Below are 27878 nucleotides of genomic sequence, written 5' to 3'. Positions count from 1 at the left end.
ATGATGTTGCATGGATGTACAAGGCAATGCCATCCAATAATTTCAGAATTACTAAAATGATCACGTTCATCTGCTTGAAAGAGTGTAACGGTTAGAGTTTGTTTTATGTTGTTTTTTGTTTCTTTTTGGGGGTAAATATCAGGATTATTACCACTATTTTAATAGTGTTTAACTTTATGTGGTATTGTGCGTGCAATACATGTGGTACCAGTATTTCAGTTTGGTGTCAAGTCATATGTTACAATACGGTTATTAACAGGCACTTGCAGTGGATGTACTGTTATAATAACATTTAATACTCTCAACATGATATGATTGCTGTAATGATATACCGTACCTTTTGATAATGAGCAAAACAATCCTTTAATGGCATCCCCTTGTGCCAATGGACCGTACTTTGGTGAAATGTTTCAGTCAATTAGACACTGCTGTCATGCTGTATCAGCGTTAATTTACCATTGCATTCTTGGTTCTATTCTGCCTTCCACAGAAAAAGCAGCTGAGGCTTCGCGCAACTTTGCACAGCTGTGCGATGAGCTGCGTCTGGTGGACAATAAGCCCGACCCGGTCAAAATGCGGAAGAACGCCCTGCGCCGACGCAGCTCCTTCTTCATCCCCGAGCAGCTGGACAGCGAGAACCGCGTCATCAAGTCGCACAAACGGAAGATCGCTGATCTCAAGCTGGCCTTCACAGAGTTCTATCTCAGTCTCATACTGCTGCAGAACTACCAGGTGAGGCGTTGTACCGCCCTTGTAAAATGGTCTGAATTGATTGTCTCAGCAACTACCTCATTCACCAGTCATGACTGTAACAAATTTATATGCAAATCTGCTCTGAGAGAGAGCATGTTTAGCAATAGTTGATTTTTACCCATGTTTCAGCCATCTTTGAATATTTAAGTTAAAGAGATCATATACATGTAGTTTTGGTTGAGACCTAATTTCAGGTTTTTAACATTTTTTGTGAGATAATGAGAAAACTCTTATGAAATATGAAAGAGCATGTGACTCTATGAGGAATTCAACATTTATTTGATGAAAATTGTCTTTGTAATGGCTGAGATATCCAAAAATGAGCAATTCTAATAAAGTGTGGGACCCACACTTTATTATGATCACTTTGTTTTACTTTGTTTTTGGATGTTTCAGTCATTCCAAACCCAATTTTCATCAAATAAATTTTGAATTCCTCTCAAAATGGTATGCTCTGTACTATATCATAAGTGTTTTCTTGGTATCTCACAAAAATGTAAAAGCCCAATTCTCATCGCCACCACAATACTGTCCCATCCGTTTAAAACATTACTAGGAGACAAGTTGTATCTAAACAGGAGTATATATTTGAAATATATCTATCTCTTAACCCGTTCCTTACGGGAACCTGGTTTACCAGGTTCCCGTGGGAGCAACTGATATACGGGAACCTGGTTTACCAGGTTCCCAAAATGAAGACAAGGGTGCCTGCTTCAGTGGCCTAAATTCATGTTTCTTTGTGTTAAAATGCTCAGAAAAGTGGGTTTGATAAAAAGATCACAGTTTATTCTATCAGGATTTGTTCTCTTGCTGTTTAAAAAAAGGGGGGTTTACAGTATCATGTATCTTTTCCTGATTTAGTTTTTTACTTGTTCTGCTGTAAACTCGTACGAACATGTACATAATGATCAAGGCTGAGATCAGTTAGAAATGCGGGTTCGCTGACCCCAGTCACCTCATTCAGGTACCTGGTTTTGTGTAGAACAAAAGATTCTGAGAGCTCATCAGCGCACGCTCTATTCATACCTCGCACCCGATCGATATTTCCATTGTTCACGGGCACATGTAGTTGACCGTAGAAAGGGGGACACAATAAATCGCTTGACTGCCTTCACACAGCTGGATTACCAACGTGTGTGCCTCTCTGTCGACGGGCGAAAAGAATCTCGTTTGGGGGCATTAAAGGCGCTCAGAGATTTGCGGAAGGAACGGGTTAAAAACCTGTTGCAAACTTAAGTGTACAGTTCCACACTCATATGTAGTGTCCACAAACTTTTTGTGCATGCTTTCTGTGCACTGTAGACTACGACCCGTGGATTACTTGTGATTAGAAAATGGATCGATAAGGAGTTGCAAAAATCAAGTTTTTCACTGTTTTAGAAAGAGGGAAAATTCCTCTCTAGAAGTGCATTTGTCATGTTGCGTTTTCTACTAATTTTAGTGTCTAATGGTTGAAAAAAGAAATGCATGCCATTGAAAAAAGAGAAAGAAATCTAAAGTTGCACTTTATGCTGTATCTTATAGTCACAGATTACATTCACAGCCCAGCATGGTAATGTGCACCATCTTCACATCCTGTGAAATATGACTTCCCTACTTTCTGCCTCACATTAAGAAGCCCAAGTCGGTATAGAGTTATACATTTAACAACTCTACGAGATGCTGCGCTCACTATCATGCAGTGTGGAGGAATAAGCCTTCATTCAGGGAAAGACATAGACATAGATTCTTTCACTAGGCAAGGAGTAATGTGATGGGATGGGCCATCGTTCAGCCCTTCTCCTTCATGATCACCCCATCAAATTGGATAATGGCCGTGGCATCCAGTCTCCTGGGCAGTAAACAAATATTTGAGCCATCTGCAATTAGGTCAGGAGATACATCTGCATCCCTGTGAAGATGCAATCAAGGAGCAAATTGTCGTGAGGCGTCCTGTAATTGACAATTTCCCACTGAAGACCCTGTTACAGTTTTAGTAAATAACGTCACTGTACACATAGCTCAGTAGTAACCTTACTATGATTTTGTGTTTGTTTCTGTTTCATGTTTTCTGCAATGCCTTTGTGGTTCACAGATCACTATATTTGAAATGATGGCACTGATGACTTTTGACATCAGATTAGTCCTTCAACTCTTAATTTTCCTGCCAAAGGATTGTGTCTGTGTGTATGTATGTATGTGTGTGTATTATATACACAATCTATACATACTTTACTATACATTATTTATACATAGATACATCTATTTCTGTGAACAAGTAGTACCTGTTATATGAAGAGTTAGTGCAAAAACTAATGTACTATACATGTATATCAATTTTTTATCAACTTGAGATATTTGAGATTGAAGCTGCTAAAACTCAAAGGAAATTTTTGAAATATTTGCGATAATTCTGACAGCATCTTCAAAAATATTTCATGTCTAATATGTAATGAGTGCAGTATAATCAAAATGACTCAATCTTTCTCTATTTGATTGTGACCTTCATTAAAGAAGCTTTAAAAGTTTTCAAGCTCTTTATGTGTACAACATGATATGTGTACCCTGCTACAAACTCACCCATGTTGTACTTGATCATGGTTGATATGCTAGGAGCTTAACTTCACTGGCTTCCGCAAGATCCTGAAGAAACATGACAAGATGCTGAACAACCAGAGCGGGGACCACTTTCATGTGAACAGGGTCCAGAACTCCCCATTTCACACTGCCAAGCAGATCAACAACATCATTAGGGATACAGAGGTGAGATGATGATGATCATATTGATAGTGATCATTTTTGTCGTGCTCATAGCAGATTGTCATTCATGCGCTTTCCCTGTGCATTGGCAGATTGTCACTAGGTTTGACATTATTCCATGCGTGGGGAAGCACATTAACAACATTCTGCCATGTGCACAACGATTTATGGTGTACATGTACAAATTGCTCATCATTATTGAATATCTACACTGTACTCATTCACATGCCGACATAGAGAAGTAATGTTACTTTAATATTTCACATGCAGTACAAAATCAATGGCTTTCTGATTTCAGTCTTTCGATTATTTGTTGAGATTTGGCTGTCATAAGTGAGTGAGTGTTGTCAGCTGTGTTATATTACCTATGAAGGCAGAATTTCAATTATTTTCTTGTTGCTGTAGTCATGCCTACTTTGCAAATGTGTTGAGAAGCACATCTTTAATTCGCGCAATTTATTTGTATTTCAGACAGCAATAGCAACATAAAAAGTGCCAGAAGAAGATTCTGAGGAAGTTTCCTGTTAATGCCATAGAAAAGTGGAATGAGATGAAATATGAGCTGTTTGGTTTTTTAGAGTAACTACATGAAGCAAATGTTGCTGTCATTGTGTTGCCTTTAATACCGAAACTACAAAAATACAAACCTGCAAGTGAAACGTGTTCAAGGGAACAATGACTGTACAGGAAATGAGAAAGGTCATTAAACTGACGAAAGAAAGGTCCACTGTTATTTTCTCATGCTACAAACCTTTCATTGTAGAACCAGGTGATTTCATACAGAGCGCTACAAGAGCACTTAATCTCATATGTCCTTGCTGTCACTTGATTATGTGATGGATACTGTGAATTTCAAAATATCATCATGCCACTTTGAATTCTATAAGAGCTGAACACACACACAAATTATTTTTCTCATACGAGTATACATGTTAGGTGTGATTGTGTAAATATCCATGGATGTTCACTACGCTTGGTTTGATTGGACTAACGCTTAATCTTCCAACTTTGACCAAATGTATGTCTCAACAAATGTGGCATGCTAGAGTGTATACTAGCTTTTGGTCCATGCGATCGACAGTATCAAAGTTTCTTTAATCATGCAGAGGGCCTTTATGTCAACATGCATGCTATAACTTTCTAATTTGTCATTGCCAAACACCTTCCAAGTGATGTTCTTGATATGATTGATGCATGGCTCATGACAGACTCTTTCCATTTTTCTCTCTCCTTTTGTCTATTTCTGCAGACTCTGTACATCAATGAACTTGAGGCTGGGAACAGGCAGAAGGCAATGAGCAAACTTAGGGTACCTCCTCTTGGTGCAAAGGTACAGTGACTTTAATGTCTTCTAGCCAGTGCAAGCTGAACACACAGGCTCATTATGCTGAAGGGAATGCCCTGAATATTAGTCTGCCAATTTATTTGAAGGATAAAACATAGTTTCCATATAAATGCATAAAATGTAGATCTTTGCTGTAAGATGGAGACGTATGATATGAAAATGTGTGAAATGATGATGTGATGACGTAATTTCAGTTGGGTAATGAAGAAGATGTGAAATATCAACCAAAAAGGTATGCCTTTAAAAAAATTGCAATCACAGATCATACCCAATCATAGTTATATTTTAGAATTGATTAGATTGATTATATATATATTGGGCCATAGCAGTATCCAATGTGCAATAGTGAATCACATGCAGCTAAAAAGATTCACTGCTACTGCTACGGCACAACTCGATCATCACATACTAGTCACATTCTACCTGCCCACTTCTGAACAGGGAGAGCACTTTAGGAATAAGAATTGTGTGTTACCATTGAAAATATTGTACGCTTTTCATCTCATATTACTCCAGAACAACTCTTTATCCTTGCAAATCATGTCAGCCAGGCAAGTTTTTGGTAAAACCTCTTTGGACTTGCCAGCGAATTCCAAATGGTAGATGATGAATTCCGAGCCCTCTTGAGAATTACATTGTAGCATTGAATAAACTCGATATGACAAATCTTTCATACAGTGATGGGACACAGTGTACATGTATATGGATACCAGTAATGCGTACTGATGTAAACAAAATGGATCTCAGCTGGTCGTTGTAATTGTATGCTAGGAGTTTGGCATTAGAACCTCATGTCCAGATTTGACATGCATACGTCATATCAGGATTCCTCATACCATACTTGCCACGCCCCTATTGTTTGTTCCTGCACACATGACTTTGCCTGTGGTTGCAAATGATTTTAGCAGTGAAAGGGCAATCTGCCAAGTTAGAATGATGTTGATACAGCCTTTATCCACTTTGCCATTGTTATTGGCTCTTCTTGCACATATTCTTTGGACCAAAGTGGCTGTTAGTGCCCAAGGAAGGAGGCACAAGAGATCCTAACATGTTTGGAAATGTTCCATTCATATGATATTAAAATTGTTTTAATTTTTGCCAGTGTTTACAATCATATTACATACAAACTGGTATAACTTTTCTGAAGGTACACCAACAGAACTTTATGCTATCTGCCTACCATGGCATGTATGAAAGTATAATTTTTCCAGGATTGTGGTTCAATTTCTTTCTCATTTTCGCTCTCTCTCTCTCTCTCTCTCTCATTTTATATTTTGGTAGGCAAAGGTCACACATTCTACAGTGTATTCAGCTGGAAAATTTACCAAAGACATGTCACAAATTTCACTTTGTTTCATTGCTGTAGTGAGGTAAATTTCATCAGTATGCAATCTGTGTTTGTGGATTTTTATGACGATTTATTTCATTGGGTTTGCTGTCATCAATCATGATTATGTAAGTTTGGTTAACCTTTACTTTCCTCTTTTTTATGCTGTAGAACATCAACTGGACAACATTCAGAGTGGGGCTGTATCTAGGAATATTTACAGTGTTGTGTTTTGTAGCCGCAGTTGCAGGTAAACGTACACTGTATCTTTTATATTCCCCATCAATTCATGTTTTTGTTGCCCGTTTGGAGCATGCATAGAAATCAAATCAAACAAATAAATTTTCAGTTATTTCAGAGACAATCATAGCACCAGGTGAATGCAGCACCTTTGATAAGAACTTAATGTCACTAAATGAGGGCAAGGGTAGGAATGGCTGAAATGTTTGCTTCTAAGTTTGTCTGTGTCTTTAACATTTCTAGGTGTTTGGCCACCTCTTATTGTACTCAGATGTTGAGTTTCAAAGCTGGAGGCAAAGTCCTCCCTGCCTATTTTTAAGTATTGGAAAGGTGCTGTAATGTTTACCAGAGCTAATGAGATTCACATGTATCCTTGCATTTGTATGATGATTGCAATTTTTGTTAAACATGTGTAATGAGTTTTTGCTACATTGTAGGGTGTTTGAATGCAAGCATGTAGAAATATTTGCATGATTGAAAATTAATATTTTGATGGAAAGAAAGTTTGAAAGACAATCCCTATGTGAGTCCTTTTTTTTTTTTTTTGCCTTGACTTTCACTGTCTTTTCTGATGTTTATGCCAGTATCGTTGCATTGGGAATTTATAGGCTGCAGCAATTGTGCTTGAATTTCCTGAAAGTTTGTTTATAGAGCTTCTAAAATAATTGATTGAACAGCAGATGTTTATAGTGTCAACAGTTTTGTCAGGGTAATACCCTCTCAGTGAAGAGTACAAGATCTGACAGATAGACATCTGTGTTAGAAGAGGGGAAATAGTGCTGTGAATATGTGAAAATAGAAGTGAGTGATAGAAGTTGCTGTAGTGGTAGACAATCCACCATCGTGGCAGTGCCTTCCACTACAGCAACTCCTTTTACTCACTTCTATTTTCAAATTATGGAGACCACATCTTTAGTAGTTGGCAGATAACTGATGTCTACAATGTAATAATATGAATTCATGTGTTTCCATGGCGACAGGTATCCTGATAGACAGCAAGGTGGATAACATGCCGGCGGTTCACATGTACCGAGGCATGTTCCTCATCATTCTCATGATCTTCCTCCTCGGCATCAACACCTACGGCTGGAGGAAGGTCGGCGTCAACCACGTCCTCATCTTCGAGCTGGACCCACGCAACAACTTGTCGCATGAGCAGCTCCTTGAGGTATCGTATAGATCTCCTTCAAGAGTTACAGTCAAACCTGTTGATGGCGGCCGCCGAAGGGAGACAAAAAAGTATTGCAGCTATTTGACAGGTGCCTGCTGTAGATTGGGTCTATTCCGTGGCTTTTCTCTTGGAGGGAAATCTTTTTAATTGGACGTATACGACAGGTAGCTGCTATAGACAGGTGGCCACTAAGACAGGTTTGACTGCATTTCTTGCTACAGTTGTCGTTGCTGTTTTGTCTATTGGGAGCAGAGAAGAAAGGATTTTATTCCCCATGAAAATCTGGCCTAGTATTGCTGGTAAACTCTTCTAAAGGTCTTCAATTTGTTTTTTTTTTTTTAAAAAGGACAATTAAAAAAGGAAAAATACCAATTTTGCATATGAGCATAACCAAATTATGCTCCTTTGCATGTTATCCAGTTACTCAGTTACTTAGTTACTTGATTACATAAGCAGTTAATTTGATGATTAGTTAGTCAGTCAGTCAATTAGTTAGACTGCTTATTCACTCATTTCTCTCAGCTGTAGAGTATTATTTTATATTAGAAAAACAACAAACTATGACTGCACTGCCAAAAAGTTCAAACTTTGATATTGGATGTCCAGATGTAGTGGAAAATTATGGGAATGGAAATGCAAACAATATCCCTAACGTATGCAGTGTAAATGTATATCCTAAATAAAAGCTGTAGCTGTAGAATCAGATTGAAGAGAAATTTGGGATGTAGAGCTTTTATCAACAAATTGATAGCATTTGTAAAAATAGTTTAATACTAATTAAGTCAAGCTCGATGATCTGTCTTTTTTTAATATGTCATGAAATATTGATTCGAAGTGTTCATCCACATCTGTTTATTGCAAATCATGTTTCAGGGTCATTTATGTGTAGAGTATGCAGTATGTTATTGACCTGTGAGAATGTGGCAATAAATCATGCAGGATATCAATATGAATGCTTCGGGGTTCATTGATAACATTCACTTTATCACAAGTGTCATAAACAGAGAGCCAATTTAAACCTCTGCTATCGATTTATCACCATTACAAGTTAATCTTAAGTACATGTATGATGCATCAACATGTTGACATGAGTTTTTATGATTGACAAGGGGAGGAGATGTGCAGTGTAGCATTCGATGTCTCATCTCTACGTTAAATTCTCTGTTTAGAAAGAGATGTGTATCCGTGAACTCAAAGTCCATATAGATAAAATACAGTGCTTTATTACCGGTGTCACGAATAGCGTGAAGAGACTTCATGCCTGTGTGATCTTATCATTGTCATCAAAATTTGATTACCAGGTATGATTTATCACTTTTTGGTTGATTGACAGGTATGGACAATGGAGGCTTTTTTTTTGAGTTGTGAATTGTGTGTCTGGGTTCACATAACTCTGAGTGTCTTTTTTTTTTGGTCTGCCTACATTGTATGTGAAACTGTTTGTATGTGTCTGTGTCTGTGTCTGCATGGTTGTATGTGTTATTCTCCCAGTAGTGGGGCAGATATGTGAAAAAGATGCTCACATCCGGCGGAAAGTATGAAATTTTGAATATAGGGGGATTTTGAGGCGCTGATTTCAAAAATTGCCGGATCCAAGAGATCTGATCACGGGGTCAGCCGTCATTTTGAATTCCAATATGGCCGCCGTCAAAGATCCCTATCTTCAGTTCTGAATGACATTTGCGATTGGAATTTGATATATAAAAGCATGAAGATATGATGACTTCAATAACAGACTTATTTGATATGTCTGACAAGCTGCACGGCAGCCAACTTGAATTTAATACAAATTTGCCATGTTGGAGTGTTGAAAATCTCTATCTCGGTTTGTAAATTAGGCTACCTGATTGAGCGCGCGTTTGTAACTGATAGAGTGCGCGCTGATGTATTTACATTGTGACGTCGGTGAAAGGTGCATTATGCTTCCTTTTTGCTGCACTTTTTGACATGCTCGTGAATGTTAGTCGTGATGTTTGTCTTCGTAGCCACATTGGAATTCAAAATAGCCGGCATTGCGTTTGTCAGACACATCACATCAGTTAATATTTTAACTCAGTATGTTAAAATACTTGTTTACACCTAATTTCAGGGTCACTCACCACTTAGAAATCGAGATAGGGATTTTGAATATTTCGTCGAGGCGGCCATATTGGAATTCAAAATGGCGGCCATTCGATGTTTGTCAGACACTCCGAATCAATCTGTCATCAAATTCAATGTGTCAAAACGCTCATGTGTACCAAATTTTGGTGCCACAGGTCATTCAGAACTGAAGATAGGGATCTTTGAATTTGTTTTGTGATGGCGGCCATATTGGAATTCAAAATGGCGGCCGACCCCGTGGTCAAATCTCTTGGATCCGGCAATATTTGGAATCAGCGCCCCAAAAGACCCCCATATGCAAAATTTCATACTTTCCGCCGGATGTGAGCATTTCGACCAATTTTTGTTACATATCTGCCCTACTACAGGGGTTGTTCTATTGAAGGGAAAAATAGAGAATAGTTTTCATGTGCGATACTTTAACCCGCTGTAATGATGAATACTGCCATCAATTTTTTTTTTTTTTTTTTTTTTTTACACTAGTGAAAAAAAAAGAGATCTAGGGATGTGTCTCGTTACATGCAGGACTAATCTTGTCATAAAAGGAGAAGCTCACATTTATGTGGCTTCAGTAGAAATGGGTGAAGAAAGAGGCCCAGCTGGATATTGGTCCACCCTTTGTTCATACTGTGCAACAGAGCACTTGATTAACGATCTTAGCCCTTCCTCGATCACCATCTCGCGGTCCCAAAGACGTTGTGCACAAACAGAGGTGTAGATAGTGGTTTACCTGGTATGGAGTTGATGTGACATAGATGTAAGAATGCACTGCTTTATATTATAAGAACATCAAGTCGCTCTTTGTATGCACAATAAAAGATCACAATCACTAAGTCTGGCCAGGTAGTCATATAGTGTAGCTTGTCTTCAGATGACTTTGGGTGGAATTGGGAGAGGCAGCTATCACAAAGAGTGGAACTGTTTACGAATTCAGGATGTTTCTATTTCCACTACAGCTATCAACTCTGCCTTATTGTGTGGAGGCTCCTCAAAAAGTTATCTTTTTTGTCCTGACAAAAGAACATGAAAGCCTTCCTGCTTTTGGAAAATGACATTCTCCCATTGACATGCATGTAACACACTAGTTTCTCCCTAGTGACTCTTACAAACCTCCCCAATTTTTATGTCTGGAATACAAATGGATTATGGTTGAATGCATCACAATCCTCCTGTACTGCAACTTTGCCAGTGCTACCAGGGCAAGTCATGCAGTCATTTGCATCAAAAGCAGAGCTGCCAAGTCTCCCTGATTCTGCAGGAGTCTCCCTGAAAATGTCAAAGTCTGTTCATGTCTGAATAAGAGAATATCAAAATCTCCCTGATTTGGGAATTATTTTTGCCCATTGAAATGTGTGTAACACACAGATATCTCCCTGATTGCTGTGTGGAATCTCCCTGATTTGGATGTGGGAATGTTGGCAGACCTGCAAAAGATGATCAAGTGGTTTTTGATTTATTTGGGCATCACATTTCCTGATTGTATGCTTATTGTGTATACAACTGTGGGTCATATACAGTATTTACCCTATCAGCTTCGACAAATTTACTTTGTATAGTTCATTTACAAAACCAGTCAAAGCAATGTTATATCTTTGCACTTCTTTTTTCTCATTATCCCCAACTGCCAAAGAAAATAAATTTATTTGATACATTGTAGATGATATTATTGGAAAGCATGAAATGCAGTTATAAGATACTCACACAATACTGTTTTGACATCACTATTACTGTAACTTCATTTAAACAGCAAAAAAAAAAAAAAAATCATTGATAGCAGCAAATAATTCAAAATCTCTTTTCAGAATACTGTATGAAAAATGAAAAATCATCTCTCACAGAAAGTACGTCAAATCATCCACCGGGATTAAGTGACAGTAGGAAGACGTGGAGATGACATACATTGTACATTGTCCTGTCTTGCAATACAGACAACATATCACTGACATAATCATATATCAACCTCAGGAAGAATTGAATCCAGCAAAAATGTGAGATCATCACCAAAATGACAACCATTCTATCAATAAAATTGTCTGTTTATGCCAATTACAATCATTATCATCATTGACTGATGTTATCGTCATTCGTGAATAAGAAAAAAAAAAGAAGTCCTAGTCAAAGCGACCAATAGTTGTAATGAATGAGATGTTTACCAGATGCCTGCCATTCATGTGAACAACACTGTCAGTTTTTCGTTGAATTCAAGCTGACATGATATGTTATCTGTATCATGCTTTGAATTGGCATTAGATATGACGAGGAGCACTCAAGGAGGGAGGCATTTATGGTTTAATGGGAGGGAGGGGGGGATTGCCATGGGAGAGGTGATTGCCCTCTGCCTTGTCATACTTGAATTATCTCTGTTTTAGATTGACAGGCTTCAAGCAGCGTGCACTGTAAACAGATGACAAACACCGGCAGTATGTCCTCTACTCTTGGTTGTTATTTATAGCACCTTCCCCTGTGTCTTCAGCTGCTTTACGTCGCATATATGGCGTTTGTATGAATGCAGTGCAAACAGCATTAACAATGACTGTCAAGATTGTGATAAAACGCTCCCATCCTAGTGAGCCTTGTGCAAACAGGGACTGCGCTCCTTTTATCAGCTACGTCTGACCTCGCGTGTTAGTGACTCTGAGCAGAGTGAAGGGAAACCTGAAGGCCTTTGTTTTCAGGTAGAGGTCATTAACCCTCTCCAAACTCGCGTCTCAAGATTGTTATTTTCATCACATCTAACAGTCTTGCTTGTGGCTTTGAATGGCTTAAAGGGGATGGCTAGTAACTGGTCAGTATGAATCAGTGGGAATGCTGGGGGATGATTGTTCCAATCCTTGTGGGATTCATTTAAGAGTACATTATAGTATCTATTGTTGTGTGAAAATTTATTGCTTTAGAACGGTCTCATTTCAAGTAATGTGAAGTTTAATGCTCCGTCACTGTACAGGCATGCTAACCTGGAAACATCGAATTGCACATTACTTGAATATGAGACCATTCTGAAGCAAATCATTTTCGCAAAACAATTGATATATAATGTACTCTTGAATGAATCCCACAAGGATTGGAACAATCATCCCCAGCATTTCCACCGATTCCCACTGATCAGTTACTAGCCATCCCCTTTAATGGGAGGGCATACGTTGTCACTGAGACCCCTTTCACACCGGAGTGGTAGTAGGAGCACCCCTAGTTGCACTCGATGTAGGGAAGTCTTTAGCTGGATCACACCTCTGGACCACTTCCATAAACCTGGCAGTCAGTTTGTGTTGCCATAGCCAACAAGCCTACTCGGCATCCTCAAGGAAGAAACTGTACTAGGAGTGTAGAGCAGCCATGTCTCTGTGATTCGGCAAAGGACTCTCGAAAACTAAACTCTCTCGTCATGTCCTGACAATAGAATATAAAAGCCTCCTTGACTTTGGTATTGTTTTCACCCATTGAAATACATTTATTAACCTGTTGAGGATGAGCCCTGAATGTACTCGGGCAGAGGTCTATGGGAAATGTGTGTTGTAGCAAAATTAGTCAGTCCTCTATGGGTTAAGCAAGTATCTCCAGCTGATTGCTCAGTGGAGTCTCCCTGATGTTGCTGTCTGAATCATTGGCAACCCTCAAAGTATGTAAAGAAGTTTGTCGTTGGTATTGCAACCTGGATGCATATTCCCCCTCTTTTTTGCTTTCGAGAATGTATCGTGAATGGGACAGTTCACCTCATAAAATCCAGAAAATTTGTCAAAATTGAAATACAGTTGTAAAAAAGCACCCAAATAGATCAGTGGAAAAAGGTATAAATCCAAACTCGAGTCTCTGACAGGTATGATTGGCTTGCTTTATCCTCATGGTACTGTTGAATTGTGGTATAAGTCATGTGACTGTGCAGCCATTGAAAATACTCATCCTTCTCTCGCTCATTTTTGAACGGATCACTAGGCCTACATACGTATGTGCAAGGCTGCACACTAACCATCTTTTTCTACTGGTCCGACCTGTCTTTCGGACCAGTAGGTACCCAGTTTTTCCATTTTTACTTGTCTATTCATGAAAAAGTTACTAGTCCAACAGTGATTTTTGCTAGTCAGGAACCGTTGAACCAGTGCCACTGTGCAGCATTGTTATGTGTAGTACTACAAGAGTGGAAATGTTCATGCGACACAAGTAATATTTTGTGCTCATCCTGGGGAGTGGTAAGATGAATTTTGTGTGTTTTTAATTCCCCATAATCAAAATATGAAGTAGTATTACATATAACAAGCTAAAAACTTTGCATGTTTTTATTTTCATTACTAGTTTCATGTCGCACAAAATTCGCGAAAGTTTACACACTGCAAAAAATGCCACTTTTACGGTATGCTAATAATCATCAGCAAATTGAAAGTTGTATGCAAACTTGCAAAGGTTGTGCGTGCAAAGATAGCTTTGTGTAACCCTGAATCATTAAGATCTATGCTGCCATTGTTGGACCATCTCAAGGTGGTTTCGCTGTGGTAACCTTGGTCATCTGCAACCAGTGTAGAGTCTTTTAGAATGAACCCGCTTTATTTTTGTCTCTTGTTTTGTTTCTTTTTTTCAGACATTGACAAGTTGGTTTGTGACAATGGTTAGTGGGGATAGATTTTTACTGTGGATACAAATGTTTGTTTAAACTTTGTAGGTCCTGGGCCCCATTTTATCAAAAGATGAAATGGATTTTAAATTTAATTTAAAATCGATGTTGTTGATATATTCCAGAAAGCAAAGTAAAACTTGATTTCTTCTTCCTCTTCCTCTCTCTTTCTTTCTCTCCTGCTTCATCGTTGTGATTGTGAAGACCTCCCAAGCATTCTGAATTTTGAGGAAAGAATCTGAATTTTGACCATTCCCAGCCCTTGTGTCAATAGGAATTTCCTATTTTTATTGATAATTTTACCACACGCTTCTACGGAAACTGCTTTTTTTTCCTACGTTTGAGCCAAATCGTCCCTATTTTTCAGTCAGAAAGATTGGAAGGTCTGCGTTGTGTATCAGAATAGCTGTTCTACAAAGCTGTGCCAATCACATAGTGCACACGTAGATGATAGCAGTATTTATATTGGCAAGAAAGTATGATAGTCACCAGGAATTTTATTACCAAGATAACCATCTTTCTCTTCATTCTTTTTACTGTATGTGATGTGTACTATGCAATGTGTATGTACGTGATATGAATTTCTCGGAAAAAAAAGCAACAGTTCTTGTTGTCATTGGAATTACATATATATCAAGTGCCAGGACACAAGGTTATTGCCTTTTCAATTAGAATGTTCAGAGGGACATGTACACAGACAGGTAGTGATAATGGCTACCTGTGGTTTCAGGGATCTTCTTCACTCCCTTTCTCTGCATGGTCTGTGACTTATATTGGGGGTAAATTTCAGACTTGGAAATATCTATATTTTGTAATCTTGTGTATTTTGTGTACATGGCATTCCCCCCGTCATTGAAAGGCTTTACTTATCAGGGTGTTTCATATATCAAATAATTTTGAAATCTCTCTGAATTTCACCAGCATTGAGCTGGAATGATAGTTTTGACATGACAATTCAACCATTAGATTTGAGGCTCAGAGAATGGATAGGCCTAACCAACTGGAAGAAAAAAAAAAGAGTCCAAGATTGCATTGTGAGGTATCTCTACAATTGCAGTAGCTTTCAGTGAATATGACAGGGTGAGTGAAAAACGCTAGACATAGATGTAAAATAGCAGAGACATGGATAGGGCAAAGTCTGTAGCACATTGCAAAGTGACGTCAGGTGTAATGTTAAGGCATGATGGATGAATTATCATGTTGTTACTCCAAGAGACTTTAACATAAAACTTTCGCACGACTTGGCACGTGGATTGTGGATGTGAATTACGTGCATAATCACATGGCAATCACCTGATAACGGGATGGGGACGAACTGTGTGTAGGGTCAATTTGGCAGGCGTGTCAGCGTGGTTGCTGGGAACTTCTTAAGTTGACGTCATTTGCAAATCTGCAAGTTGATTTTCTTTTGGTTATAGGTTGAGGAGTGGAGTGCAAAAAATAATTTTAAGTTTAACCTTTAAGATATAAAATCACACAGATTAAAGCAGAAAAACAATAAATCTGTTAGTGGTAATATGCTTGGAAATATGTGTTACTGTATAAGTTTATATATTCACTTGAATAGATTTTCTAGCTTTGCCAAGTAAGATGAATTTTGTGTGTTTTTAATTCAGTAGAGTTGAGACATTACATAGTGCTACATATTATATAACAAGCAAGCAAAATATCTGCAGGCTTTTATTTTTGTACTTGTTTCTGGTTGTGCAAAATGCAGGAAAATTTCCACTCCATGACAGCATCCACTTCTACAGTAAACATGTGTTTTCTATCAAGACCTATTTATGTTTTGTTTTGTTTTGTTTTTGATTGGGGAGGATAAGCTTATTTGTGTTTCCATCAGTATACATGTGTTATTGCTTTTCTGATTGAATGATTAAACCATTCATACAATTGTATGTATGACACACCCATTGCTTAACATATTCAGTAGTTACCAACCAAGATCTTTTAGAGCTGGGCATAAATTTTAAATGAGTACAGTGGTACTACTTGCCCAGATCCCAAACTAGGTACATGTAGTCCCCAGGTCCTATCTCCTGCCCCCATCAGCCACCAAGAATCTACATCAAACCCACTGACAAGATTTGGTTGCTGGCCTTTCTCCATCTCACCACTAGGTGGCGCTGCTCTTCCTGGTGTTCTGGATCATCAGCATCCTGTGTTTCATCTGCTGCAGCATGACTGACATCCCTCCGTACGTCAACCCACTCATCCTGGCCGGCTGCATGGTGCTCTACCTCATCAACCCCACCCGCACCCTCAACTATCGCGCCCGCTTCTGGCTGCTCAGAATACTAGTAAGGGAATTTGCTATAACCTTGTGGTTTTGGAATATTTCAGACCAATTTCAAACTCTGATGCCGAGACAAATTTCAGAACACTGAATATTGAAGATTCTGCTTGTAACTTTTCTAAAGTTTTCTCCCATATTTTACCTGCCTAGTACAAGACGTAGTCATTTGTAATTTTTGTAAGTCCCCCCCCCCCCCAACCAAAAAAAAAATAATAGTAATAACACAAAGAATAAAGTATGGGGTAATATTTTTCACCTTTTGTTTCAGCTTTGATATTGGTTCAAACTGCCCCTTGTATATGACATATAATTGCTCAACTTCAAAATGAGGTGCAGGTGACCATTGACATTCATATTTTTAGGGGATGTTCAGAAATTGAGATATATTTACATGTTGGTGTGGTGGTATGTTATGCAAGCTGAATTCTTTTAAAATATGTCCTACTCTAGATCATTTTGATATTTCAATGTACAGTTGTACATTTCAATTTTTTTTTTTTTTTTTGCTCTGTCTCAAAACGTTGTTACAGAAAAGGAAATAGTGCCACTGCTGTTTGAGTTCTTACAATTATATGCGATAGGGAGAGTTAATTTGAGCCTTAATGAGCCCAGTTGTTTTTCAGCCAGTGCCCTTATGCTGATCCTCAATTAGGTCATTTTTCTTTGGTGACTTGTCATTTTGAAGTGAACACATTTCAAGGTTATTAGGTTCATGATTACCTTGTTATTCATTTGGAAAGGTGTTTTTCTGTATTGTGAAACTCCTCCCTCTAATTTGTGATATTTGCGGTCGGGCGGTCGGGCGGTCGGTCGGGCGGTCGGTCCGTTGCAAATCTTGCGTCGCGAACTACTTCCTCAGTTTTCAACCGATTCCCATAAAACTTGGCACAGATGTGTGCCTTGGGTTGTAGATGTGCAAGACGTATTTTTTGACAGTACCCAAAAGTACGTTGCCATGGTAACGGCATATTATGGGCAAAAATGGGTACAAATCTTGCGTCGCGAACTACTTCCTCAGTTTTCAACCGATTCCCATAAAACTTGGCACAGATGTGTGCCTTGGGTTGTAGATGTGCAAGACGTATTTTTTGACAGTACCCAAAAGTATGTTGCCATGGTAACGGCATATTATGGGCAAAAATGGGTACAAATCTTGCGTCGCGAACTCCTCCCACAGTTTTTGATCAATTTTTATGAAATTAGGTACAGATGTTCATCTGAATATGTTAATGTGCAAGACACATATTTCCGCAGTGGCAAAAAGTGCGTTGCCATGGTAACGGCATGGCCTTCGTGTGATGCCTTAAATGTGGAACAAAAATTACTGGTGTGTCATCAGCCTGCCATTTTACATTTATAAGTCTTCAGATAAATGGCTACTGAGGATCCACATAAGGGCACTGGCTGAAAACCAAGTGGGCTTGTTAAGGCTCAAATCAGCTCCCCCTGTCATATATACCTAAGAACTCAAACAGCGGTGGCGCTATTTACTTTCTGTAACAATGTGTTAACCCGTTGAGGACGAGTCCCGAGTATACTCGGGCAGGTGTCTATGGGAAATGTGTGTAGTAGCAAAATCAATCCGTCCTCAACGGGTTAACAAGGCTGTGCCGATGCAGAGCGCAAGCTGGGTTTCAGCATACAAGAAAAACATGGAGCGCTATCTCTATCCCCAAACTACCAAAGTTTGGCAGATTTGTCTCAGCAATTGTTACATGTTGGGAAAAGAAGTATAAAGTTATGAGATGTGAAAATGCATATATATGGTGAAGTGACAATGTTTTAGTCATGATCGGGAATTAAAAAAAAAAGAAAATGGAAAGCGATGACAGCATATCATTGTATGCTCTGCTGTGCCTGCTGCCCAGTAACTCTCCATTACCAGAAGTGCCCAAGTTGGTGCAGAAAGTTTGACCCCACTCGACCTCCATGTAGTGTGCGTGGGTGCATAAGATGACCATATTCATTTGCACGTAGGGTACAGCCACTATACGAACCTGACCACTAGTGACGTAATGTAACATTTATGTGTGATGGGGAGAATTCTGACCGCTGGACTTCATTGCATAAATAGTAACCAAAATTGTCCCAACTTTCTCTTATTTGCTTTCAGGGTCATATAGCTATTGCTCCATTTCACGCCGTGGGCTTTGCCGATTTCTGGCTGGCTGATCAACTCAATAGTTTAACCATCGTTCTTCTTGACATGGAGTTCCTTATATGCTACTATTCCTGTGAAGTCAGCTGGGTTAATACACAATGTGAGTAATTCAGCTGCTAAGTTCTTCCCCTGTTTGTGTCTTATTATCTCGTTAAGAATTGAAATGCATGCATGTCAGCAGAAAATAACCCACACCCTTTTTCCTCTTTGAAAACTAAGACTTATGATTGTGTTTGGATATCTTGTGTCTCCATGCATGACAAATCAATATAGAACAATACCACAAGAAAGCAAGGACCATCAAGATCCTTTTTTAGAAATGTCTAGAGAATATGTGTTGTATGGTAGCATTGATGTATAAGGGTTGCATACATTTAAACACATAGAAATTGATATTTATCTAAAAGGCACATCAGAATCATTGTACTGATGAACGTTTGTATCCTATCTTGAATGAGTAGATCACAGCTAAATTGTTAGTCATTATTTTTATGCCACGATCTCATTTTCTTCCAAAGTGGGAAGCATCACAGCTGTAGGCCGAGAATGATTATCTGTATTATGGATATACTTGTATTTACGATGTCTTTTATCCCTTGCATCAATCTATCAAGCTCTGTTCATGGACAGTGAAAGAAAAGATTGCTATTCAAGTCAGAAAATAATTAACTCTCCCCAAATGTTAGTTTGTTTATCAATTAAGTCATTTTGTTGTTTTTATTTTATGTATTCATTATTTTTCTGGGGGGGTGGGGGTGGGGTCCAAAGTAGCGTTACACAGTAGAAACCACAAGAACTGATGAGAAATCTGTGTGTAACTGTGATTATGCTTCTCTCTTCACAGGTAATGTAGCTTGTTTATCTTCTTACTCGCATGGAATTAGAGCAGTAGTCAAGTGTCTGCCTGCGTGGTTCCGCTTTGCCCAGTGCTTGCGGCGTTACCACGACTCGCGGCAGGCCAACCCCCATCTCGTCAATGCGGGCAAATATTCGACGACTTTCTTCGTTGTCTTATTCTCAGCATTTGTACATATGAGAAAAGGTGAGACAGATATGTGGAAAACACGCCTAGATTTGATTGAGTTTTTTCTAACTTGTCAAATAATCAAGCAAATAGAAAAGAGATTCAATTACATGTCTAATAATGTGGGTTGAAGTTCAGAATGAATAGGAGGTGAGGGGCAGACTTGGCTAGGAGTTGAGCCATGTGTTTTATCACTGTCTAGAATTTTTTGAAAAGATTGTTTTTATTTCAGTTCCATTTATGAAATTGATGCATTTGAATGATATCTGACATATTCTGATCAAGTGTAGTTTTCATATACACTAGATAGAGCACTTGTATTGATCTTTAGATTGCAGTGTTCTCTGCAGATTAATGCTGATATCAGCAGTCACAGCAAGGCTTATGTGAAGTCAAGAAGAGATGAATGTCGCTATGATGCATGTGGTGCTAGTGGTGTTTGTGTATTTGTCTAGACTTTTCAGCGGAGTATCTAGGTCTCGTGAGTGTTGGCAACTGGTATTCAATGCATTGTGTATACTGTAAAACCAGAAATGTTCACATACATTTTAATTTTGCAATCAAGAGCCAAGATTAGCAAAATTAAAATGCACGCAAAAGTTCTTGTCTGCACTATTTGCATTGAATGCCAGTGGCAATTTGCGAAATTTCCATACCGCGAAAAAGGCTGTTGGCTCCAATTCGCGAAAATTTCATACTGCAAAAACATCTTGCTGTACAGTAAACTAAAACTTTCTTTTGCGAGTCTGGGTTCCTCGCAAAATTTGTGAAAGTTTCACACACGACAATGTCTGGTTTGACAGGATTTAGATATTCAAAGCGTTGTTTTGTGATCATGTACCTTTCATTTGATCGTGCGATGTTTCAGAGTCCAACACGTATAGCCACTTCAGCCAGGATCCTCTCTTCTACTGCTGGGTCCTCAGTGCCTTCATCAGCTCCTGCTACACACTCACCTGGGACATCAAGATGGACTGGGGTCTCCTGGAGAAGAATTCCTACTACAAACTCCTCAGGGATGAAATAGTCTATCCAGAAAAGGTTGGACTTTTTTTTTCCTTCTTTTTTTTTTTTCTTGGTACCTTCTGCAATTTCTGCCAATGTGCTCTCAACTCCACCACAGTGATTTAGCAGAGAGCACTGGAGGGCATACATGTATGTGACTGCCCAGCACGAAATAGGCCAAAATGAATTTCCACTTTTCTTCATAGTTTAAAAAGATACAAGCTCTAAAGCTTTAAAATGAAATATAACTTGTTAACATTAGACCATCCTAACCCATTGACAAAGAGATCATTGAAATTAGGGAGAGTTGGGAGGTGCAGTTTCATAGAAAAGGGAGAAAAGAAGATTTAAAGATTAGGGTCACTCAGGCTTCCTGTGAAGAAATATTGATGTAAACACACTCTCCATTCTATTACCAAGTAGAAGCATCATCTGTCCAGTGAAAGACAGTCCAGAAGAACTACTATTATCTCGATTTTGGTTTTGGTTTTATGTCACAAAATTTTGACAGTAGGTAGAGAAAAGATTACTCTCCCAGGTACAGCAAGCTTAAGAAGTTTGATTCAGTCAACCCAAATGACATATTTTGGTCCATTACTGAGAATCCAAATCTGCGATTTTTTGTTGGTTTTGAGCTGGGCAGTTACATATGAACTATCAGCACAGATAGACATGGCTCTTTATATGAAGAATCACTTTTAAGTCAGGCTTGGGATTTATTTATTACAAGTGGTACTAAGTAAAGTCTGAAATAATTATCTGAATATATATATTAAAGTACTTCAACCTGACACATACCAGCACTATTATGAGGATACAATGTGAGATTTGTGTATTTGTGTGACTATTACCTGATAAATGGACAACTTTGGATCCATGCAAATGCAGGTCATCCTTGGACTAAAGATGTGTGAAGGTCACCTGTAGTAGAGCTCTGTGAATTGGTGCTTTGAGTTTAGTACCACACAGGATACAACCCAGAGGTAATAGCATTCTGTTAAGCTGAGGCAGCATACGCATCCTCTAATACATCAACTGTATCTAGGTACTAATAAATAGTTGGAAGTAATTCATGAAATTCTCACTTTTAATTCATCCAAATTGACATCTGTACATGCCACAAATGGTCGGTTCATTCCATCCCTCCTTCAGGTCTACTATTTTGCGATGATAGAAGACTTCATCCTTCGCTTCATCTGGACCGTCCACGTCACGTTGGGTCAGATGGGAATCGGCAAGAGGAACAATGAGATTATTAGAACTATTTTGTCCCTGCTGGAGGTCATAAGGTCAGTGAGAATTACCCATCTGTCTTCTCATTTTCTGTGCTTTCATAGACTTTCATACTTCGAGTCTATATGTAGATGGATATACCCTTCTATCCATGATGCAAATTTGATCAGGAGACAAAATGTTCAAATTTGTACTTGGTGCATACTTTCTGGAGTTCCTTAAAAAAGTGTTATGGATACTGTTGTATGCTGTATTGGCTGCTATCTTTATGTAACACTTTTACACATTATCTCCCTTCAGAGTTACCAAAGCTTTTGTGACATGTGAAGTTATTCCAATAATCGAGTGTAAGGATGCGTCTAAAAACAAATAGATATCGTCAATGCCCTTGAGAAATCTTGATCTTACAATGTTGTGTGTATTTGATTTCACATGTACACAATTTTGTATTATGCGATTTGTTGACAAGCACATGGTACATTAAGCATAATACAAGGACTTGTTAAAAGATCAAATCTGTAATCATGTCTTCTATTTCACAACTTCATCCTTTCCTGGTGGTTTCCCAAACATTACAATGATGCTCTTTAAAATGTACAAAACTTGTGATCAAGCTCTGTATATCAATGACATTGTTTTACTCAGACGGTTCATATGGAACTTCTTCCGACTGGAGAATGAGCATTTGAATAACTGTGGTCAGTTCAGAGCTGTGCGGGACATTTCCATCAAACCAGCCAAGGAGGATGAGAACAACCCAATGAAGGTGAGACTAATCCAGCCATCAGGTCACAAAGAGCACAGTGGCAAAACATCTTGGAGTATTATTGGCATATAATGATGATATTATGAGAGCATTTCATTTTCAATAGTGAAAATGCCACAGTTACATTGTATCTCCAGTTATCTCTTTACACCTTTGATGCACTATGAATAGACTGTTATGAAAATGAAAAATGACAAGGGGCAGATATTATGTTTTATATTAGGTTTTATTCTTGAGTGTTGCAATGTCATTCTTTCAAGGTTGTTGATGGGATTGAAATTGATTAAAGTTCAATAATGCTTCCTGTTAACTGCCAGGGCAAGTCCAAGAAAGATTTGTTGTACACTGTAAGTGCAGTTACATATCACATAGCGTATTGACCGATTCTGTGACGCGCTATGTGTATTTTTGGCATGGGCGCAGCCATAGTGGGTGTATCAGCCGACCCCCCCCCCCCCTCCGCACTCCCCCACCCCTCTCCCTACATTAGCACGCGCGCAGAATGAAAAACTGCTTTAGCCAATGGGCGTCTCGTACTGAGTGCGCGAATGCTTGCTAGTGCGCGAACCTTTGTTACAAGTGCGTGATAAACCTGTTGCCCGGGGGTGGGGGAGAGCAGGGGGGGTCGGCTGATACACCCACTATGGCTGCGCGCAGTGCTATGAAATGTCTGCTGCCCTCAACGAACCCGAATCGGTCAATAGATAGAAAAGTAGTTTAGGATGTAGGGATAATAGTGAGAGGAGAAAAGGCCAGTGACTTCTTGATCCTCCACTGAACTCTTCTACTTGTAATTCACATTTTAACTTCTTTTTGTTGAAATATTTTAAAACCATACAAAAAGTATTTGCACAGTGTGACAAACAAATAACTGACCAACAATCAGAGCTGGAAAACAGTAAAAAAAAAATGAATGCACAACTTCCTATTTTTAATGGCTATAAAGTGGTCTGTTTTGTATTTCATTTTTTTTTCTTGGTCGTGAAATTTGAAAATGCAGTATGTGTGTGATAAAGTGAAGGAGATATCACTGTTTGTATTTTTGATATTCCATCCATTCATTAGGTTGAGGAGATGATGGACAATGAAGAGTTTGTTCCGCTGTGTAAGCACAAACCTCCCAGTGAGATTCGCAGGAGATGCAGTGTCAGGAGGTGAGTGTCTTAGTCATGATTCTCATGTACTGTAAAAGTGGATATTTTGGCGTGACTAATTTTTCGCGTGTTTCGCGTGTTTTTAATTCCGTGGAATCAAGACATCAGCTAACTGGAACATATGGCACGCAAAATATTCACATGCTTTTATTTTCACGCTAGCTTCTGGTTGCGCGAAATGCGCGAAAATTTCAACACCGCGAAAATTTCCACTTTTACAGTATCTGTTACAGGGCTGCTGCTATTGATTCACATATTGTCCTGGAGGGCTGCTGCTAAGACTCTCTCACACACATATTGGATATTCAATCTCCACAGTGTCTTGAAAACTTCACATTTATAGAGTGAAGTGCAACTGATTGAAAAATTGCCCCTAGAATATTCAGTGTTTTAGTAGTAGCCATGATAAAAAATCACAGGCATGCACACTGGGGTTGGACCCAAACCAATGATCTCCTGATTACTAGACAGGAGTCGTATCCACTGGACTATCAAGCTTTCGCCTGACAGCCAGTGCTAGTTCTTATCAGAATGAATATCAAAGTTAAGATGTCAGTGTTTGCCTACCGATGTTGAAAGAGTTCGACCGGTGCTGTGAATACCACACTACACTGAGAAGGCTCTTATGCAATCAAGTATTCCTCACAAAGGTTGCCTTCAGAGAGGGATAATCATACATTGTATAGAAGGCTAGAGCGAGCTGCCAAAGGAAAGGACTTTTGAATTTTTGTGAAGTTCAACCAATATCACGTAGCCAACAATTTTCATGCTGAGAGTTTGATGTTTTTGATGTTTTCTATAGAAGAATTTATCTCCCAAACAGAGTGAATGTGACAAATATTCACAGAAATCATCAAATCATGTTAAGGCCTGTGTTTAAAACATCAAACTTGTGATTTTGTAGGGGAAATGTGATGCTGGAAAGAGTACAATATGACTCTTAACAAATTAAAAAGTGACCCCCCCCCCCCCCCCTTCTATGAGATAAGCTGTTCAGGTTGCTACTTATGTGGAGAGACTCTTGATTTATTCCGCTTTATGTGTCATATGAAAAATGACCTCTAGAAACTATCTGACTGTAATTCCCATGGAAGCTTTGACTTCTTTTGCACAGAAAAACATATAAGGAGTGATTCTTTTTTGCATACTTATTTTGTTGCTCACAGTGCATGTTTTGCTCCAGGTAGCTTTAAAGGGGATGGCTAGTAACTGATCAGTGGGAATCAGTGGGAATGCTGGGGGATGATTGTTCCACTCCTTGTGGGATTCATTTAAGAGTACATTGAATATATCTATTGTTATGTGAAAATTATTTGCTTCAGAATAGTCTCATATTCAAGTAGCGTGCAGTTTAATGCCCCGTTACTGTACAGGCATGCTAACCTGGAAACATTAAACTGCACATTACTTGAATATGAGACCATTCTGGAGCAAATAATTTTCACACAACAATAGATATATAATGTACTCTTAAATGAATACCACAAGAATTGGCACAATCATCCTCCAGCATTCCCACTGATTCCCACTGATCGGTTACTAGCCATCCCCTTAACTGGCAATAGTCAGCAAGTAGTAGCAGCCAGGCACATTGGGATGTAGAATGGATGGATGGATGGATTGAGGGAGGGAAGAATGAATTAAATGAACAAATGAACAGGATCATTTCATTGGTTGACTGATAAGAGTGACCATTTCTTACCCTTAATTTCTTCTTCTTCCCACCAGCACTGCACTGGACAACAGCCACTTACTTCCTTTGCTGCAGACGCCACCTAGCCCGGAGGAGGAGAGCATTCCAAGACGGCCGTCCGTAGTGCGCTTCCAACTTGGCAATAGCGACAACCAGTCGTCCAAGACCAGTGTGACCCAGGTTGGCTTGTACCAGCACGTAGAGGAGGAGGAGGAGGAAGAGAGCAGCGATGGTGGCAACCAGGGGGAAAAGTTTCTCTGACAGGAGGCGAGCTGCTCTCTAGCAGACCACACTCTACACACATTCACACAAAGGGAGATGGACTTTGCGTCTCCCCTCCTGTACACTGTCATGGTATAACTTAAACCAATAAAAAGGAGAAGTTTCATGAGTTATGTAAAATGTTGTAGATGGTGGAAAAGTGTACTGCAGGGTCGTAATGATAGCTATGAAGTAGGTCAGGAGCCTGGCATTGCTATAGAAGAATTAAGACATCATACAGAAAGATTAATGTGATGTAACCAAAACTTTGAGAGAGAGAGTGCTGACATGAAGCCCCATTTCTATGGTCAGTTACGTCAATGACATGTATTATGTTGTCATGGTAACCCATCTACACTGAGGATGTGAATTGTTCTCAGATAATGATTCGTCAGCTGAAGCAAAAAAAGAAAGAAAAAGAATAAAAGGAATCATGGTGTTTGTGATAAACGTTTTGTGATTCTTTTAAGTCTGTACTCCCTTTGTTTATCTCCTGTTATGTTTTCATATAAAAATGCTAAAATGGTGCTCTGAAAAAAAAAGATAATGTGTATGTACAGTCTATGAAGTGTATCATAATCAAGAAATTTATGCTGTTTTTGCAAGAAAGTGGGTTTATATTTCATTGTGTGTGATGCCATGGAGCAATGTATCTTTTGCTTCGTTGCTCTCCCGTTGATCTTGTCGCAAATATACTTTTATTTTTTAATTTGTATAGTGCCTTGTATCATGTCCACAGTCTTTTCGTGTAGATGGAGGATGGTTTGAGTTCTCCAACGAGTTTTAAGTGTCACAACAAATTTATCGATTTACAGACTGCAGCTGTTGGTGCCAACAAGAAGAAGGAAACTTCTCGTCGCACATGCATGTAATTTGCATGGAAAGTATACTCAATTTGTTATGTAGTGTGTGTGTGTTGTGACAAAGTGTGGGGGAAAAAAATGAGTGATGAAACTGAAGAAACTGTATACTAGCTGTACATTACCCTTTGTACACGCACTCAAACTATTATCAGACTCAGTTTTGCTTTGGGTTTTTTTTTTTCAAAGTATCGTTACCATACTTCTATGCCAATGTGTAGCATTAAGAAGAAAATCATCAGTAATGTTGGACCTTCATTAACACATCTGTTTTGAAATACTGTAATTAAAGTCATACCCTTTAATTTGAAGCTGTCAAGCATTTCAGAACTAGTGCACACATATAAAAGTGCATGGAAGTTTGAAGCTTATTTGGCACCACTTTATGTGTAGCTGCAGGGATTTTTCTTTTTAAAATCAAGTGGCAATATTTACTTTACAACTTTTTCTTAAGCACCAGAAACACTTCAATTATTGCAAGTGTGACTCTTGTGTTTAGAATGTGGTACTTGTGATAGGTACGAACAGCCAATCAACATCCATTGCACTTGAATTTGCATCAGTCTTTCATATGAAATATATCTAGAGTGTACATTGTAGAATCATCTGAGTTATTCTCACAGAGTGCATGTATCTTTATTTATAGGAATTGTCTGAGCCTTTTAATCTTAATATGTAATTGAAATGAGTTTACATGGTGGGATATAAATTGTGATCATCTTCACAACACTATCCTATGTTTTAAGGCTGCAACTGAGAGACGGTAGCATCAACTCCATATAAAACAGTAAATGATAAAGCAGTAATGTTTGATGTTGGTGTTCATTGGTTTTGTTCTGTAATGTTTATTCTTTTCTTGGGTGAAAAGGGACACAAAATGGAGTAGCAATTATCAGCTTTTATTAGACAAAACAAAACCAAAAACACACAGAAAGACATGCCTTAGGAAGGTTAACAGGAAAAAAAAAAATGCGCACTCGTTTTCCGTATCTTAAAATGCTGCAAATAAGTGTGATTGTGGTACAGTGGACTCCCATTATAATGAAGTCCTCGGGACCGGCAGTTTTCTTTCACTGTATCAAAATTTCGTTGTAGCTGAACAGATGAACAATAAAGACACATAGAGCGGAAAATGTTACAGCCT

At 38.7% G+C, this 27878-nt stretch overlaps 1 protein-coding gene across 1 annotated transcript in view; it reads left to right on the top strand.

Moving 5' to 3' along the window:
* Positions 1–27168, top strand: part of LOC139732211 (xenotropic and polytropic retrovirus receptor 1 homolog) — a 67913-nt gene extending 40745 nt beyond the window's left edge. The window contains exons 4-16 of the mRNA XM_071643089.1: positions 491–732; positions 3346–3495; positions 4742–4822; positions 6336–6414; positions 7385–7572; positions 16402–16581; positions 18691–18838; positions 19583–19780; positions 20631–20803; positions 21920–22056; positions 22646–22766; positions 23832–23920; positions 25649–27168. Coding sequence (XP_071499190.1) covers positions 491–732; positions 3346–3495; positions 4742–4822; positions 6336–6414; positions 7385–7572; positions 16402–16581; positions 18691–18838; positions 19583–19780; positions 20631–20803; positions 21920–22056; positions 22646–22766; positions 23832–23920; positions 25649–25874 — 2012 coding nt within the window. The 3' untranslated portion in view covers positions 25875–27168. The remainder of the gene's footprint in view (positions 1–490; positions 733–3345; positions 3496–4741; positions 4823–6335; positions 6415–7384; positions 7573–16401; positions 16582–18690; positions 18839–19582; positions 19781–20630; positions 20804–21919; positions 22057–22645; positions 22767–23831; positions 23921–25648) is intronic.
* Positions 27169–27878: the final 710 nt, after the last annotated feature.

Source organism: Diadema antillarum, unplaced genomic scaffold (assembly GCF_040938485.1).
Source record: "Diadema antillarum isolate AM-2024a unplaced genomic scaffold, OU_Dant_1.0 seq00000406_RagTag, whole genome shotgun sequence".
Taxonomy (NCBI): domain Eukaryota; kingdom Metazoa; phylum Echinodermata; class Echinoidea; order Diadematoida; family Diadematidae; genus Diadema; species Diadema antillarum.
The sequence above is the reverse complement of the archived record's forward strand: the minus strand, read 5'-3'. Positions and strand labels throughout refer to the sequence as shown.